At 41.3% G+C, this 17,543-nt stretch overlaps 1 protein-coding gene across 1 annotated transcript in view; it reads right to left on the reverse strand.

Annotated features, from left to right (window-relative positions):
• The window catches only part of RYR2 (ryanodine receptor 2), a 908,577-nt gene that overhangs the window by 377,279 nt on the left and 513,755 nt on the right, over positions 1 to 17,543 (reverse strand). The window contains 4 exon segments of the mRNA XM_030194683.1: positions 3,032 to 3,153; positions 5,891 to 5,955; positions 14,783 to 14,898; positions 15,073 to 15,196. Of these exon segments, the coding sequence (XP_030050543.1) occupies positions 3,032 to 3,153; positions 5,891 to 5,955; positions 14,783 to 14,898; positions 15,073 to 15,196 (427 nt within the window).

A 17,543-nucleotide genomic window follows, 5' to 3' on the forward strand; every position in this document is an offset into this window, starting at 1 on the left:
AGTGCTTAGATGGAATTTTCGAATACATAAACACATATACGCATATATATCAATATATGTGTATAACTTTGCACATATTTTATATATCGCCCTGTCGTCACTTTAGCTATCTCTTCCTTATGAATTCTATGACAGTCTGTCTATTATCTAAGACTTCTGTCATCACCAATCATCAGAAAATAACTCTGCTGCCAAGGATTCTGTCATCTCACCACTGATCTCCTGTTCCACTGCACAGCTTGCATCTGAATGAACCACTAGGTCTGCTGCCTGCATCTGGCGCCCTCTTCCCTGAAGCTGCCAACCTCCTGGGTGCCAACCGTACCTCCTGTGAAAGTTCTTCTGGTGCCCAGAGCTTCCTGCCCCCCCCCCTAAATTGAAACTTGACCCTGAACTACCCCATTCATCACGTAGGCTGGCTTGCCCAATACCCACCTATGGTCTGCCCCTCCATTTTCTCAATTAATGGCCATGTGCTAATTTTGCCATTAGAAGAGGGCTATTAACAAAGATTAGCATGTGAGCACTTGCCAAAACTTATTTGCAGACAGTAAGGACTCACACACTAATCTCACGCTATTCAACACACAGTAATATAGCTGCGCTAACTGATCAGAACAGAAACACTCCACTCTCTGCCCCCCCAACATGCCCCTTCTGTAGAGAAAATAAAAACAAATTTTTAGATGCGGTTTGCATGAGCAGATCTCAAACTGACCACAGGAAGCCTGTTTTAATTCTTTCCAAGACTAGGCATGTTACTTTTAGAAGAAAATCTGCCCAAACAAAAGCAGGTGAACATTTCTTCAAGTTCTTTGTACTTGTGGTAAGTTTCAAAGTAAATATAAACATGCAAATTCTTTTTGAAAATTGTACAAAATCCATGGTGAAAAGTCCATGTGGTTTGTTGGGGATGTCACTGTTACAGCTTTATGACCTTTGCTCATTAATTACTTAACACTGATGTTTTTCAAAAAAAATATTTAAAATATTACACATAGAGCTTTGTTCCATGTGGTATTATTTTTCCACTTTATCTGTTTTTTTTTCAACATATGTTTGAATGGAAGTGGTACCCCTGATTTCATTTTGATGGATTACCCAGAAAGGAATTAGATCTAAATCTACCTATTGACATTTAGAAGAAAACTGAAAATGTATGTTTTCAAAAAGTCAGAATGATTGAATATTTTGACACCCAACAGACAGGACTTAACAAGGATCTGGGTTTTCTAACCCATTATAAACCATAAAATTGTATTTCTCTGTTTATTACCCTCCCCACACCTCCCCACACCCATCCTGTTAGAATATCAATGAAATGCTTTGATGTCCCCATGCATACCTCCTACCCACCCCCACTCTCCCACCCTGTCAGACTGTCAAAGTAATTCTTGGATGTTTCATTTATATATACTATCTGCTACCACATTTGCTTATTTCCGATCTGATGAAGAAGGGCAACCTTCGAAAGCTAATCAAGAAATGTATTAAGTTATGTCCAATAAAAAAGGTATCATCTTATTTTCTTTTCCATGTTTTATTTTGTTTGATTTCTATTGATAACAAACTATTTGAAAAGTAAATCAACCTAAAACGATTGTAATAGAAGGTTGCATTGATCATAATTTGTTGTTATGTATAAGTGTTTGACTATTTGCAGTCTTGTATGCTACAGAGGTTGTTGAAGACTGAATAAAAAAGATTTAAAATAAAAATGATTTTTTTCTGTTATATTTTAAACTGTACTTCCTAGAAATGGTTCCTGATTTGTGTCTGTATTGGTATAAAGTAAAATGCCTAGGCTATCCATATAGCAGCTCAATATTGCTGCTTTTCATAGAGTCAGCCGCAGTCAGCACTCTGTATATTTAGCACAACTCGCCATCCACATGGCAGCAATGAATGGTGAAATTTGTTCTTACCTGCTAATTTCTTTTCCTTGAATCTTGCTAGACCAATACAGATGAGTGGGTTAATCATTTAAACTTCAAAGTCTGTCCACTCATATACTCAATAAACCTTATGTGTATCAGCCTATGATTTATTATTTAGGTGATTTTTTCATATGAATTTGGGAGCACTGGTTTTGTTTGCCCACATTATATATAAAAAATTTTGGAAACGTTTGATGATCCAGAAACTTGTCCACCCTTAGGAGCACATATTACCTTTGGGTGCTGCTCTGTTTGGGTGAGTTAACACTCTTGAGAATCTCTCCACTTTCAAAAATGTTTTTTTGAGGATCCATATTTTGGACATTTGATTCATAATTCTTCAAAGTCAGTCTTCTCATAGTTCTCTTTAAGTTAGGAGTCTGGTTTGCATTTTATTCTTGTTTGTTCCTCTGCATGTGTTGTTCCTGTATATTCAGTTAGGGGTCCTTTTACTGAGGCATGCTAGTGTTTTTATCGCGCGCTAAAAATTAGCACACACTAAATGCTAGATACACACATAGGAATATATGGGTGTCTCTAAAGTTTAGCACACGCTAAAACTTAGCATGTGCTAAAAATGCTAGTGAACTTTTCTTTTTAAAAAATGTTACTTATTGAGATTTATTAACCACTTTGAGGAAGTGATTCACCCAAGACAGTGTACAGCAACTATATTTATGTCTGTCATTCTCCCTATCCATAATTAGCTATTCTATCTCTCCACTGTGCTTGATTTGTGTTACTTGTTTTATTCTATGGTATTCACTTTGATATGTGTGATGTTAAGCAATATCCCCCGTTTACTAAGCTGCATTAGTGGCTGATGCCGGCAAGGGCTGTATCGGAATTAGCGCACCACCAGCCACTAATACAGCTTAGTAAACAGGGAGGTATATCAAGTTTAAACAAAGTAAACTAAACAACGTATGTGATGCTATTCGGTGACTAGATTGAGAACTGCTCCTCTCCTCCCAAGCATTTCTTTCTGAATACATGCTGTGATGAAAAGTAGAGGCTTTGTTTCCATCACATTTTTAGTCCCTTCTGTGCTTCATGTAATATTCTCTAGGCTTAAACTGTTATTTGTCTCGTACCTTGTTACCATTTCTTTCTCCTTATTTGAAGCGTGTCCTCCACTGCTCAGCGACCTACTTGCTGTAGACAGGAAATAGAGACGATGGTTTTTGAAGTATTGGTCAATTAAAGGAAGCACAACCTGAAAGAAAGAAGAGATTTGTTTTAGCTCAAAACTGTTCCCTCTTGTTATCTGACATAGAAGAGAAGACAGAACTGGTCAGTTGTGTATTATCTCTAGTATTCAGCAATTTAAAAATATGTTGAAAACACAGCTTTTGTGCAGGCTTTCTTTTGATAGTTAACATGTGGTTGGAATTTTCTGAAAGCAGTATTATTTGTTATTAAGTATTTGAATTTTGAATATATTTGTTCTTATGGAAACTGCTTAGGATATATGTGTGGTAAAGGTGGTTAAAATAAATAAATAAATAGATTAAGAGAATAAAGATTGTACAACTTGCACCCACAGTGCAGTGGTAGTGTCTTTGCCCTGAAGGGCAGACAACTGCTGGATTAAATTGCAAGAATACATATCAATGAAATTATTTAGTGGAAATACAGGTTTTCATTACTTCCTATTCTGTGAGAAACATAAGCTGACATTTATCTTCATGGACTTGCACTTTCAGCACTTCCTAAGGTATCAGTTATATGAGAACACCAGTTCTTTTTGTCTTTGAAAACGATTCAGGGGGTCTTTTACTAAACAGCGGTAAGCCCAATGCGGTGTAAGATGATGTTTCCCACCGACTAATTGCATAAACTACGTATGCATGGGGAAGAATATATTGGAATGGTGTACTGGGATTACAGCAGAACAGCAGTTTGCTTGGCAAGCAGGTCCTTAAACAGGTTCTGAGTCACAGTGCTTAACTCATTCAATGTTTTGGCTTCTCACAGGGAAAAGCGAGGAGGATGTATACCACATACAATATTGTGTGTTTCGTCGGTAATAAGCACTGGCCGTTACGAATGGAAGCCAAAATCGCTCAGCATTGGCACACGCTACTGCAGTTGCAATACAGATACAGTCCACATGCTGCTAAGGATATTCTTACAATTCCAGGCACGAAATATCATTCCTGCACATCCATAGGAGCCAACATTTCAAAATTATTGGGGGAGTGCTAAGCCCTATAGAAATAACCCCTCCCTGGACACATACAAGAAATTTTCTCAATATTGGGGGTGCTCAAGCACCCACAGCACCCACAGAGTCGGCTCCAATGTGCACATCCACTCTTGCATAGGCAGGACATGCTAGATAAAGAGTATGCTTGGAGTTAACTTGAAATCCTGCAACACTTTAAAGAGTATGTCATACACTAACTCTTGTTGTTCTATGCTCTGCTTGAAAATTAGCCTGTTAGTCTGGCTCTGCAAACCGATTCCGCTGGGAGAAGAGAGCCTCAAGTCACATAATTAAAGGTCTACATGGCAGGTTGCTTCTCAATATAGACTGCTACAGGGTAGGTGATCCCCAACATTGGAGAGGTGGCAGCGAGCACCAGTTCTGTGTTGTTAAGCGAGCAACATTAGGTGGAGGTTACTGTGAGTGCTGCTTATACACAATATAATACGGAGAATGGGGAAGGGAACAGTTAACAGATTTCTTTGTTCGTTGTCATTTTCCTCGGTACTCATAGCTACGAAGTACCCACAGTGGTAACCATAATATTTCCTTTGCTGGTTAAAGAAAAAAAAAAAACCCTTCATAGGCCTACATATACCAGCCATATTTGGGTTGTCAACACTGTTGTTATTCTCTGGACCATTAGGTCCTTGCCAAATGTGAATAGTAAACAAGTCCCATGTTTCCTAATGAAGAATGAGTGCTGAATGGGCTTGTATGATTATGTGTAAAACCAACAGGCTCTATTAAGTCGTGAGCTTCCTCTTCATAAGGAATGGGTGCTAAATTGGCTCGTATATAAATGCAATATTCCTTCTCCGGATAAAAAAAACTACACAAGTTACATATATCGGACGTATGTACCAGGCTCTAAGACACCTTCAGTATAATGACCATTCTATTACAGCAGCAAGCAGGTCCCAGAAATAGCCTAGTGATCAGTGCAGTGAACTGTAGAGAAGGGGACCGAGGCCTATATCCCACTCCAACTGCTACACTTCTGGTGGAAAGTGTGAGACCTCCAAAAAACATTAAATACCTGCTGTACCTACATATAGGTGACACCTGAAGGCATAAGGGCTATTGTAGTGGTGTACAGTAGGTTTTTGGTGGGCTCACTATACAATATAAGGGGGTAACGGTGAGATGTGTACTTGGGACATTTTATGTTAAGTCCACTGCAGTGCCCCCTAGGGTGGCAGTTTACTGCTTGCCCCCCCCCCCCCCCCTCCCATCCCAATGGCTTGTTTCTTTTGCATTTTTCCCTTGGATTTTTTTTTTTTTTTCAAAAAATGGTCCTAAAGATAGATGCACTGAGCACAAAAACATCTAGCAAAGGCCATATTCAAAACAAAAAGTTGGATGTTTTTCTGGTTTGAAAATGGCCATGTCTGCTAGTGGAGTTTTGGACATTTTTTACAAAAAGTTAAAAATTGGATTTAGACGTCACATCGAAAATGTAGAATATGCTCAGTAGAATCTATGAACACTTCGCATTTAATAACACATTTCTTTTAAGAATTTGATTAAATATAACTGAGCAGTAACATTTGATAACACAATTTTTCACTAAAGTATGTGTATGTAGTTTTTGAGGGGGTTTTTACTACTCTCGGATTTTTATGGTGCATATTAAAAAGTATGGTATAAAAGCATGCAAGTTCACAGCAGGAATTAATTTTACACAGAAATAGGTTTGAAAATGTGCTCTGCATATAGAACAAGTAAAGGGCACACACAGTACCTTTGCAAAGAACTTGATTTCTTGCTCATAATGGAATTGTTCTCCTTTGCCTCTGCTGCCACCATCTGGGGATATAAAGAAATTGAGAAGCTTATTTCAAAAAACAAAAACTGAAATAAAGGCCAGCTATCAAAAATTATAATTATAAGGTGATCCTTTATTTGACTAACTGAATGCACTTCTTGTCTAACTTTCAGGGGCTAGCTATCCCTTCCTCAAGGTCCAAACATAAGGGCCCTTTTACTAAGCCGCGTAAGCGTCTACGCATGCCCAACGTGTGCCAAAATGGAGTCACTGCACAGATACCACGCGGCTCTTGCAGTAATTTCATTTTTGGCGTGCGGACACGCGGAACGGACGTGCACCAAGTGGCATTTGGAGCGCATAGGTCATTACCACCCAGTTACCGCGTGAGTCTTTACTGCTAGGTCAATGGTTGGCAGTAAGGTCTCAGACCCAAAATGTATGTGCAGCAATTTTCATTTTGCCGCACATCCATTTTTGGCAAAAAAAAATTTTTAAGCCTTTTTTACAGGTGCACTGAAAAATGGATCGGCGTGCACCCAAAAACTCGTGCCTACACTAATGCAAGCCATTTTTCAGCATGCCTTTGTAAAAGGACCCCGCAATGAGCAGGTCAGAATGAGTGATGACATAGCCAGAAAATGTAAATGAATTATATTTAAATACCAATGGCACTGTGAAGAGGAGGGTGAAAAATGATACGTTAATAGTAATAACTAGGAATGTGCAATTGTTTGAAACAAGATGGGAAATGACGTTTCATGCTGTTTTCAAATGAAAACAGGAAAAAAATAAGAAACATGTTTTCTCATGTGTCGTTAATAGTGCACACCATTTGCAGAGCGAAAACACACTTTCCTGATAAGTACACATATGTACAATATATTGTGAAGGTACTATTGGGAAAGATTGCCTGCTCTATCTGCGAGACTGTACACTCTTCATGAACAGTGTACACTCTTTATGAATGGTGAACACTCTTTGGGGGAGATTCTATATATGGCACTTAGAAAATCCATGCAGAAAACATTTCCGCCTCAGCGTATTCTATAAGGGGCGCCTATATTTAGACACGGTATATAGAAAACACTTAGTTGACATCAGGGGCGTATCTGAGGTTCGGCGGTAGGGGGGCAGGGGCTAGAGTAAGGGGGCACATTATAACCCCCCCGGCCGCCGCCCCCCCTACCGCCGCCCCCCCCCCCCCCACCGCCGTCACCTACCCCCGAGGTCCGCTCCTGCCGGTTTTTTAAAATATTACTTCAGCTGGCGGGGGACCCCAACCCCCGCCAGCCCAGCCGAGGTCTTCTTTAACTTCTTCATCCTCGTGCTGTTAAAGCTGCAATGCATCCTTCCAGTTGGACGGAGTTTGACGTTGCAGCACATTGTACGTGCAGGACGTCAACGTGCTGCGACGTCAAAATCTGTCCAACTGGAATCTAGTATCAGAGATGCACATATTCATGGATCCAAAAATAAAACACAATCATATTAGAATCCTTCATTTCCCCCTGGCATATCCTGAACATCTGGACACAGACAAAAATGTATTAGAAGGCCAATACATAAGGACATGCAGAGCAATAGGACAAACACAGCAGACAAGGGGTACTTGTTCCAGCTGTAGGTGTTTTTATTAGGAGGTGATTCTTTCTGAGTGAAGGGAGAGATGGACTAGGCTAGGGAGCCACTGGGGGTAGGAGACTCTAATTTTATTTCAATTGTGTGGAGAGAGAGAGAGAGAGAGTCAGAACTCTACAGGGGCTTGCTATTGTTAAAATCTGGTAGGATCAGGAAGGTGGGGGTGGAACTCATATAGACTGGGAGTTTGCTTTTGTTAAAATTAGGTTTTGGAAAACAAGGAAAATCCAGCAGTTATGGTGCCTTTCAGATTTTGAGTTACTCGGTATGGAAAAGGGGAGAGGGGCACAGTTGGCACTCCTGAGACTATTTTTTTTAGCATAGAGACTTTTGGCTGGCCAGAGTTAAGTATTATTTTGCATTGCTTCCATATATGTAGGAATATTTAGGGAGTTTGTACCAAATACCCTTGCTAACAGGTAAATATAGGTGCCTGCCCCTGACAGGTCTCCAATCCATCCCCGTTTTTGATCAGCAACTTGGGGGGGAGGGGGGGCTAAATTTTTAACATGAAGATTTAACTGATCCTCCTTCTGTATGGACACTGGACAGCCACCTAGCTTGCCCATTTCTATATCCAACATAGAATATGACCACCTTAAAACAGTTTCCTAGACTCTATTTTAGCCAGGCTCTTACACTTTGGTTCAAAAGTCCTCATGTTCTGACTATTGAAGTAAGCAAAATTCAGTTCAAGGATTGGTGCAGGATACAAGTGAGAAACAGAAAGTAATAACTGCATCAATTCCAGAGCCAAAGGGATTGATGTGATAAGTTGTACTATCTTTAGCTTGATGGTTTACTCCTGATTTTCTCATAATTTTTACTCTCAATGTAGTAAGATTCTTTGGTGTGAAAAAAATAAAAATTAAAACCACCATGCTCAAAGGTAGCACAGTAGACATGCAAAACACATGCAATGTCTGAATCTGAAATTGTTAGTGCAATTTACTTCCCTAGCCCTACATTTTCTGCAGCTTATGGCTGAGGTAAAGATTTCAGCATGGAAGCAAAGAGTTGTCTAAGATGAACTGTAGCATTTCACTTCAGATAATTCTTTTCGGCAAACCTCCCAGGTGGCCAAGTGGGTCACTGACACATCCCAATGCAAAGAGCTTACTGGTGACCCAAAGGGCCCCAGACACCCAACACCCTCCCTAACTCCCTCACCTGCCTTGGGTCAAATGGCAGGAATGATGTCGTCCACTTGTTCCTGTCTCTGGCACTTTCATTCTGCAAAATCTCACCACCTGACCTCAAGTAGTATGCAGGGTCGCACTGCTAGGGGTCAGTTTGGGTCCAGGGACCGTTTGGGCAACTAGGTATCCCTTCCTGTCACTGTATGCACCAATAAAAAGGAAGACAAAAATGCCTGATGCGGGAATCAGCAGCAAATTTCCATGGCAGTGTGCACTGTTTTTTTCTGTTAGAACACATTTTTTTTTAACACTGCAACAATCTGCATACCATTCAATGGTAAAAACAATTTTCAGCACATATGTTGGAACGGAGTGTGCTGAAACTCACTGTAAAGTTCTAACAAATGGCTTATTACAGGGGTGGGCAACCACGTTCCTTTAGGGCCAAATACCAGTTGGGTTTTCAAGATTTCCACAGCGTATATGCTTGAGATCTGCATATAATGGAAGTAAGATGGCGACACAAAAGCAGAACAGATGAAGAAATCTATGTGAATTTATTCAACCAACAATGCCTGACACAGGCCGTGTTTCTCCCACAATGGAAACAATGCATGCAAATCAATCTCATGCATATTCACTGTGGAAATCGTGAAAGCCCGACTGGGTTGTGGCCCTCAAGTGACTGATCATGGCCTGCTATTCAGAAGACCTAAATTAAATGGATAATGTATCCATGTTCAGAGTCCAAATTAGCACCTATTTTGAGCAGGAAAGAAGTCATGGGGCTGCATACATTTACATCTGCTCAGAAGTAGGTATAAATATATGCATATATTTTATTAAAAACACTTGTAAATCGCAGCTGTGCCTGGGCTCCACCCAGACATTTCTCCATAACATATCTACACCTGATCTAGTAAAAGTAGACGTGTACTCAGAGTCAATGTGAGGGAGGTGCAAATAAGGCAACTGCCCTGGGCCCCCATATTAAAGGGCCCTCCAAACATACCTTCTATTTAACTCTGTCTGGTCCTTCAAATTATGATGTTTTCTCCTACATGCATACTGCTAAGCGAGAGGGAGGAGCATCCCTTAAGCATAAACAATTGTCTTCTCAGTCTTCTTACGTAGATTCTCTTGTAATTCAACTGAAGTACTTCCTGCATTTCACTGTCTTTTATTATATCACCCCCCCCCCCCCCTCAATCCTCTGCTTCTTTAGATGATCTCAGTTTTGTATTAACGGATTTCTCTCTCTTGCTTCTGGGTGATTTCAACATTTGCATGGATTGCCATTCCTCTTTATCCGGAACATTTATTTATCTTGTTCACGCTCTTAATTTTACTTTTTTCTTCTTTTGTGTCAACTCATAAGAGTGACCATTTTATTTAGACCTGATTGCATCTAGGCATCTCTTACTCACTCCTAATCCATCTACCACTGTGCCAATATCCTGTTCAGACTATTTTCTTGTTACTTGTTAGCCATGTCCCTTGTCTCATGGTTTGTATTTCCCAAAGTCTGGAAACATTGGCTACTGTGACACCCATCTTGAAAAAGCCCTCTTTGGACCCTACCATTCCTTTAAATTACTATCCAACTTCTAACTTGCCTATCTTTTCCAAACTATTAGAAAAACTAGTTCTGACACAACTCACTTCTTTTTCTGATAAAATCTCTACCATCCATCCTAAGCAGGTGGGCTTTAGGAAGACGCATAAGGCCTGATATTCAGCCAGTGGTAGACAACACGTCTGCTGCCTGCCATCGTCATTAAGCCCAGATATTCAAAGTCGAAGCTTATCCGGTGACCAGCATTGAATATCCAAGTTTATTTTGGCTGGTATGCCAATATTCAGTGCTAACCGGTTAATTTTTTAGCAAAGTTAGGCCTGCTATTTAAGCGGCCTGTTTTGACTGCTCAGCATAGCCAGTTTGGTGCTGAATATCTGTGCCTAAATGGCTATGTCTTGCAATACAGCCGGTTAGCAGCTAGCCACTAAGCGGAATATTCAGTGGGAGATAATCGTGAATGAAAACTTTGCTCATTGCTTTTACAATAAAGCATGTGTCTCACTTGACCAAAAAGCTTCCATAATAGTGATTTCATTGGATCTTACCTCAGCTTTTGACATGGTTGACCACAATCTATTACTTGACCGACTACTTTTGTTTTTGTGTTCATGTTTTTAGTTTGTATTTTATGTATTTTCATCCTGCCTGGTTTTGGCTAAAATGATGGAGAAAATGTGAAACTTTACACTTTCACAATGAGTTCCAGAGCTTAACTATTTGTTGAGTGAAAAAATATTTCCTGTTATTTGTTTTAAATGTATTTCCATGTAACTTCATTGAGTGTCTCCTAGTTTTTGTACTTTTTGAAAGAGTAAAAAATCTATTCAGTTTTAACTGTTCTATGCCACTCAGGATGTTGTAGAGCTCAATTATATCTCCCCTCAGCCGTCTCTTTTCCAAGCTGAAGAGCCCTAACCACTTTAGCCTTCCCTCATATAAGAGAAGTAGACACTCGATGAAGTTACATGGAAATAGTTTTAAAACAAATAGGAGGAAATATTTTTTCACTCAATGAATAGTTAAGCTCTGGAACTTGTGGCCAGAGGATGTGGTAACAGCGGTTAGCATATCTGGGTTTAAAAAAGGGTTGAACAAGTTCCTGGAGGAAAAGTCCAAAGTCTGTTATTGAGATGGACATGGAGGAAGCCACTGCTTACTCTGGAATTGGTAGCATTTAATGTTGCTACTAATTGGGTTTCTGCCAGGTACTTGTGACCTGGATTGACCACTGTTGGAAGTAGGATCCCGGGCTAGATGGACCATTGGTCTGACCCCCATATGGCTATGCTTATGTTCTGACTACACTAATCCCCAGCTTCTATAAAAGTCATTAAAAACTGTGCACACAAATTTGCGTGCATGCCCTGTTTGCGTGCACAATTTAATTGACTAACAAGTCAATTAGTCACTGATTGGCATCTTAAGAAGAAATTATTGGTGTTAATTGGATTGAATTAAAATTTACGTGCATAAATTTTACATGTGGATCCAAAAAGGGGCGTGGCTAAAGGAGGGTCATGGGTGATTTGGGGGGGGGGGGTATTCCCACAATTTATGCATGTTGTTATAAAATAATGGGGATCTGTGACTAAATTAGGTGCAAGGCTTTACACCAAGGTTTCACTGGAGTAAATGATTGGGTCTAAATGTAGTTGCAGTTCCCAGTTCTAAGCGCTATTTTATAAACAGTGTCTAACTTTAAGCACTGTTTATAGAATAGCGCTAAGCGTGATATTTTTTCAGTGCCGATTTTTTAGGTACCATATATAATTTAGTCCTAAGGAGCTAACAATGTTATTTTGTCACTAATCCGTGCTACTTTAGCACAGGTCCCATTTTATGCAATAAGACCTAGTTACAAATAACTGGGGTTAACAGTGAAATAGCACATTTTAACAGTAACTCAAATTGATAACTTCCCCCCTACATGAAAGAGAGAGTCAGTCATAAGAATGGAAACAAGAGTGCCTAATACGTAATATGTTATGTGTGGATAGTTCTAATATTGCTTGCTAGAAGTATGAAAACATTTCCAACAGTCCCTTTCATAGGTGAAAGAAAAATTTGAACTTAACTCCAAAGAGAAGAAGGAACTTAACATAGTTCACTTTCTTACATCATGCATATTTTTAGGCATGATTTAATTTTATAAGAGGTCTTTTATGCACTTAAATCAATTTTCCTCCAGAGTGCATAATTTGTAGGTTAATGCATGTTAAATTGATTTTGGATGCAGATGAATTAGTGAGCAGTAATTGCTAGTGCATGGTTGGGGTGATTGCTAGTGCACTAGCATGATGGTGCATGTTAATTCACTCATTAACATTTGCATGCCCATCTGGCTGCATGCTATTCTATAAGGCATGGCGCCTAACTCTACTGGTGGGTAACTCAAAAGAGGGTGTGGCCATGGGCAAGTCAGGGTGTTCTGAAAAGTTGCACATGTAGTTATAGAATATGGTCTCAGCTTGCCTAACTTAGGTGCCAGCATTTACACCAGGCTTCAGCAGGTGCATATCAGGCATCTAAAATTAGACGTGGGAGTTGGTGCTAAGCGCAATTCTATAAAGAGCACACATCGTTTACAGAACCTCGCTTAGCGTCGATTTTTGCTGGCACCAAATTTTGAGCACCATTTATCAAATTTTCCCCATAATCAGCTATGATGCTCATTTTCAAAGCAGATGGATGTCTTAAAATTCCTAAAACAAACATCCAACTTCTTCTGGAAAAGTCAGAATTTAGAAATTCTGTACTGCAGATTGTCCAAATAGCAAGGGGGGGTGTTGTGGGTGGGACTAGGGTGGGCCCAAAAGTAGGACATCCAACAGTGATTTTCAAATGGGAACAAAAGTCCATGTCTAGAAAGATGTTATCTAGACCTGTTTCAGTCACATCCAATTTACAAAAAGTTGCTCTAACTGAGCAGCTGACCACTGGACCCCTCATTAATCCCCCAGTGGTTGCTGTCCCCGTCCCTTTCCCCTGAACATGAAAGTGGAAAGGAAAACCAGGTTCTATGTTAGCGGAAGGTGTTACGGCCATTCTGAACAAAGCAGTAAGCAGCTCAGAGAAGTAGCCTAGTGGTTAGTGCAGTGGACTGTGAGCCGAGGGACCAGGTTAAATCCCATTGCACTTTGGAAAATGGCTATTCATGTTGGATGTTTTCAGTGCAAAAACGTCCATCTCACAGCCATAATCGAACAGGAAATCTAGACATTTTTCCTGTTTGATTATGGCTGGATTTAGACATTTTTTTGGAAAAACATAGTAACATAGTAGATGACGGCAGAAAAAGACCTGCACAGTCCATCCAGTCTGCCCAACAAGATAACTCATATTTTCTGCTTTTTGTGTATACCCTACTTTGATTTGTACCTGTGCACTATCCCCGCCTCCCAACCACCAGCCCCACCTCCCAATCACCGGCTCTGGCACAGGCACAGACCGTATAAGTCTGCCCAGCACTATCCTCACCTCCCCACCACCAGCCCTGCCTCCCAACCACCGGCTCTGGCACAGACCATACAAGTCTGCCCAGCCCTATCCCCGCCTCCCGCCTCCCAACCACCAGTCCCGCTTCCCACCACCGGCTCTGGTACAGACCGTATAAGTCTGCCCAGCCCTCTCCCCGCCTCCCGCCTCCCGCCTCCCAACCACCAGTCCCGCTTCCCACCACCGGCTCTGGTACAGACCGTATAAGTCTGCCCAGCCCTATCCCCGCCTCCCGCCTCCCAACCACCAGTCCCGCTTCCCACCACCGGCTCTGGTACAGACCGTATAAGTCTGCCCAGCCCTATCCCCGCCTCCCAACCACCAGCCCCGCCTCCCGATCTTGACTAAGCTCCTGAGGATCCATTCCTTCGGCACAGGATTCCTTTATGCTTATCCCACGCATGTTTGAAAATGCCCCTCCGCGTGCCCCCTGATCCAAGTTAACTTTTTACTTCCTGCAACACAGCTAAATATGGAAAGTACTAGACTTTTATTACCCTCCCCTCTCTATTTCTTCGTTGCTTATACTTATGTTTTTTTTACATGCTTTCTACTATACTATGTTATTTGTATTACTGAACCGGAGCCTACCTTTACGGTATTCTACAAGCCACATTGAGCCTGCAACTAAGTGGGAAAATGTGGGATATAAATGTGTTAAATAAATAAATAAATAAATTATACAACAGAATTAATCTATATGCTCTGTTCTAAAATTACCCTCAAAAAGCTGTGTGTCAAGTTCTATCAATTGTCTAAAAAAATGTTAATATTAGTGTTTGAAACAAACTGAAAAAGTTCACAAATTGTGAGAAAAGGACAAACAATTTGAAAATGAACTTACTTTTTTCCATATGCACATTCCTACTGTACTTTCTGAATTTGGTATAAAAAATGAAAAGAAAACTTCTATAGCTCAAAAGGTGTATTTAGTTGTTATGTCAAAAGCCCCAAAAGGGAAACCTCTTCCTATCTAAATCCCTAAGAAGATAAACAAAAGCTGAAATACCATACCAAACTCAAGAATATACTGATGGGCTTCATCCACATATCTTATGAGCTCTTGCAGAAAATTATATGCAAAGCGTTTCTCAATGGAAGGAGTATCCAACTCCAGCTCCTTAAATCCTCTGAAACAAAAGAGAGATGCTATTTGTTGTAAATTCTTTGAAATGCTTCACCAAATTCAATTTAATTTATGACTGCAGGACGGAAGAACTTGGATGTAATCAATTTATCATATTCCACAAACAGAACGACAATAATTTTTCATAAATTTCTAATAGGTTCTCTTGTCCTTCTACCTGGAAACAGCGTATCCATTGCTTTGTAGGAATTTGAGGATGTCCTGTGCCTTTTCTCTGTCCTTGGCTTTTTCCTTGGCTGTCAGTGTATCATAGGGTACCAGCAGTGGATGGTTTCCGCCACCTACTGGTATATTCCAAAAAATACAAATTAAAAATAAGACTAGTTAAGAGTCATAACAGGAATGCAATAAACTCTAGTTTATTCTATAAACCTGAGCCGCCTATCTTTACCATTTTGAAAAAAAACATTTGTGACAGTACATTAGCAGATTTCTGGCTATTTTTATAATTTTGACTGGAGCTGTAAATTAGGGAGGCAACTTAATTAAAGGCATAATTAAACTCTGGAATTCGTTGTCGGAGAACGTGGTGAAGGTGGTTAACTTGACAGAGTTTAAAAAGGGGTTAGACGGTTTCCTAAAGGACAAGTCCATAAACCACTACTAAATGGACTTGGGAAAAATCCACAATTCCAGGAATAACATATATAGAATGTTTGTATGTTTGAGAAGCTTGCCAGGTGCCCTTGGCCTGGATTGGCCGCTGTCGTGGACAGAATGCTGGGCTCGATGGACCTTTGATCTTTTCCCAGTGTGGCATTACTTATGTACTTATGTAATTAAGGGCTTCTTTTACTAAGCTGCGGCAAAAAGCGGCCTTAGAGCGCCCTTGCGCAGGTTTTTCTCACTACTGCAGTAGTAAAAATGGCCTTTTTCTATTTTCTATATTAATTGCCGTGCGCTAATATTGCCATTAAAAGAAATGGCAGGAGTGGCCTAATGGTTAGTGTAGCAGCTTGCGGACCTGGGGAACTAGGTTTGATTCCTGCTGCTGCTTGACAGTTAGCAGTGGGCTGAGATCCTGGGGAACCAAGTTCAATTCCCTCTGTAGCTCTGTGTGACCCCTTGGCAAGTCATTCAGCCCTCCAATGCCCCAGGTACAATATATAACTTAGATTGTGAGCCCATTAGGGACATTGCAAAGTACCTGTAATAGAAATTGTAAACTACATACAGGGGCATTTTCGAAAGAGAAGGGCACCCTTCTTTCAACACAAATCGGGAGATGGGCGTCCTTCTCTCAGGGTCGCCCAAATCGGCATAATCAAAAGCCAATTTTGGGCGTCCTCAACTGCTTTCTGTTGCGGGGATGACCAAAGTTCTCGAGGGCGTGTCGGCAGTGTACCGAAGGCGGGACAAGGCGTGCTTAAGAGATGGGCGTCCTTGGCCGATAATGGAAAAAAGAAGGGCGTCCCTGACGAGCATTTGGCCAACTTTACTTGGTCCATTTGTTTTCATGACCAAGTCTCGAAAAGGTGCCCGAACTGACCAGATGACCACCGGAGGGAATCGGGGATGACCTCCCCTTACTCCCCCAGTGGTCACCAACCCCCTCCCACCCTCAAAAAGAAATTAAAAAACATTTTCCAGCCTCTATGCCAGCCTCAAATCACAGCAGTATGCAGGTTCCTGGAGCAGTTTTTAGTGGGTGCAAAGCACTTCAGGCTGGCGGACCCAGGCCCATCCCCCCTACCTGTTACACTTGCGGTGGTAAATGGGAGCCCTCCGAAACCCACCACAAACTCACTGTACCCACATGTAGGTGTCTCCCTTCACCCATAAGGGCTATGGTAGTGTTGCACAGTTGTGGGGAGTGGGTTTTGGGGGGGGGTTGGGGGGCTCAGCACAAAAAGTAAGGGAGCTATGCACCTGAGAGCAATTTGTGAAGTCCACTGCAGTGCCTCCTAGGGTGCCTGGTTGGTGTCCTGGCATGTCAGGAGGACCAGTGCACTACGAATGCTGGCTCCTCCCACGACCAAAGGGCTTGCATATGGTTGTTTTTGAGATGGGCGTCCTCGGTTTCCATTATCGGCGAAAACCGAGGTCGCCCATCTCTAAGGTCGACCTAAATGTTGAAATTTGGGCGTCCCCGACCATATTATCGAAACGAAAGATGGACGCCTTTTTGCGGCGCCATTCTTAAAGATGGGTGCCCTTAGAGATGGTCGTCCCCATTCAATTATCCCACGCATAGTCACCTCAGGGATCAGTTGCCATATATCAAGTGCTAGATATCAAGTGTGGAGGAGTAGCCTAGTGGTTAGTGCAATGCACTTTGATCCTGGGGAACTGAGCTCAATTCCCACTGCACCTCCTTGTGATGCCTGCTGTTCCTGCACTAACAAATTAGTAATGTAGCTGTGCTAACTGATTAGCGCAGGAATGCCCACTCTCCACCCCAAATACACCCCCTCAAAAAATATATTTTTAGCATGCACATACTTGACACTTACTGCAGGACACATCATTTTAAGTGGTGTTAAGCCTGGTAAAAGGGCTCTTAAGGTACACAGCAACATAATACAGAAGTATTTTTGTACCTTCCTACCTGTACCTAAAGGAAGGAGGTAGAATTAGGGATGTGCATTCATTAGGAGGAACCCAGCAGTCAAGAGGGCAGGTCCAATC

The sequence above is a fragment of the Microcaecilia unicolor genome, chromosome 3 (genome assembly GCF_901765095.1).
Source record: "Microcaecilia unicolor chromosome 3, aMicUni1.1, whole genome shotgun sequence".
Taxonomy (NCBI): domain Eukaryota; kingdom Metazoa; phylum Chordata; class Amphibia; order Gymnophiona; family Siphonopidae; genus Microcaecilia; species Microcaecilia unicolor.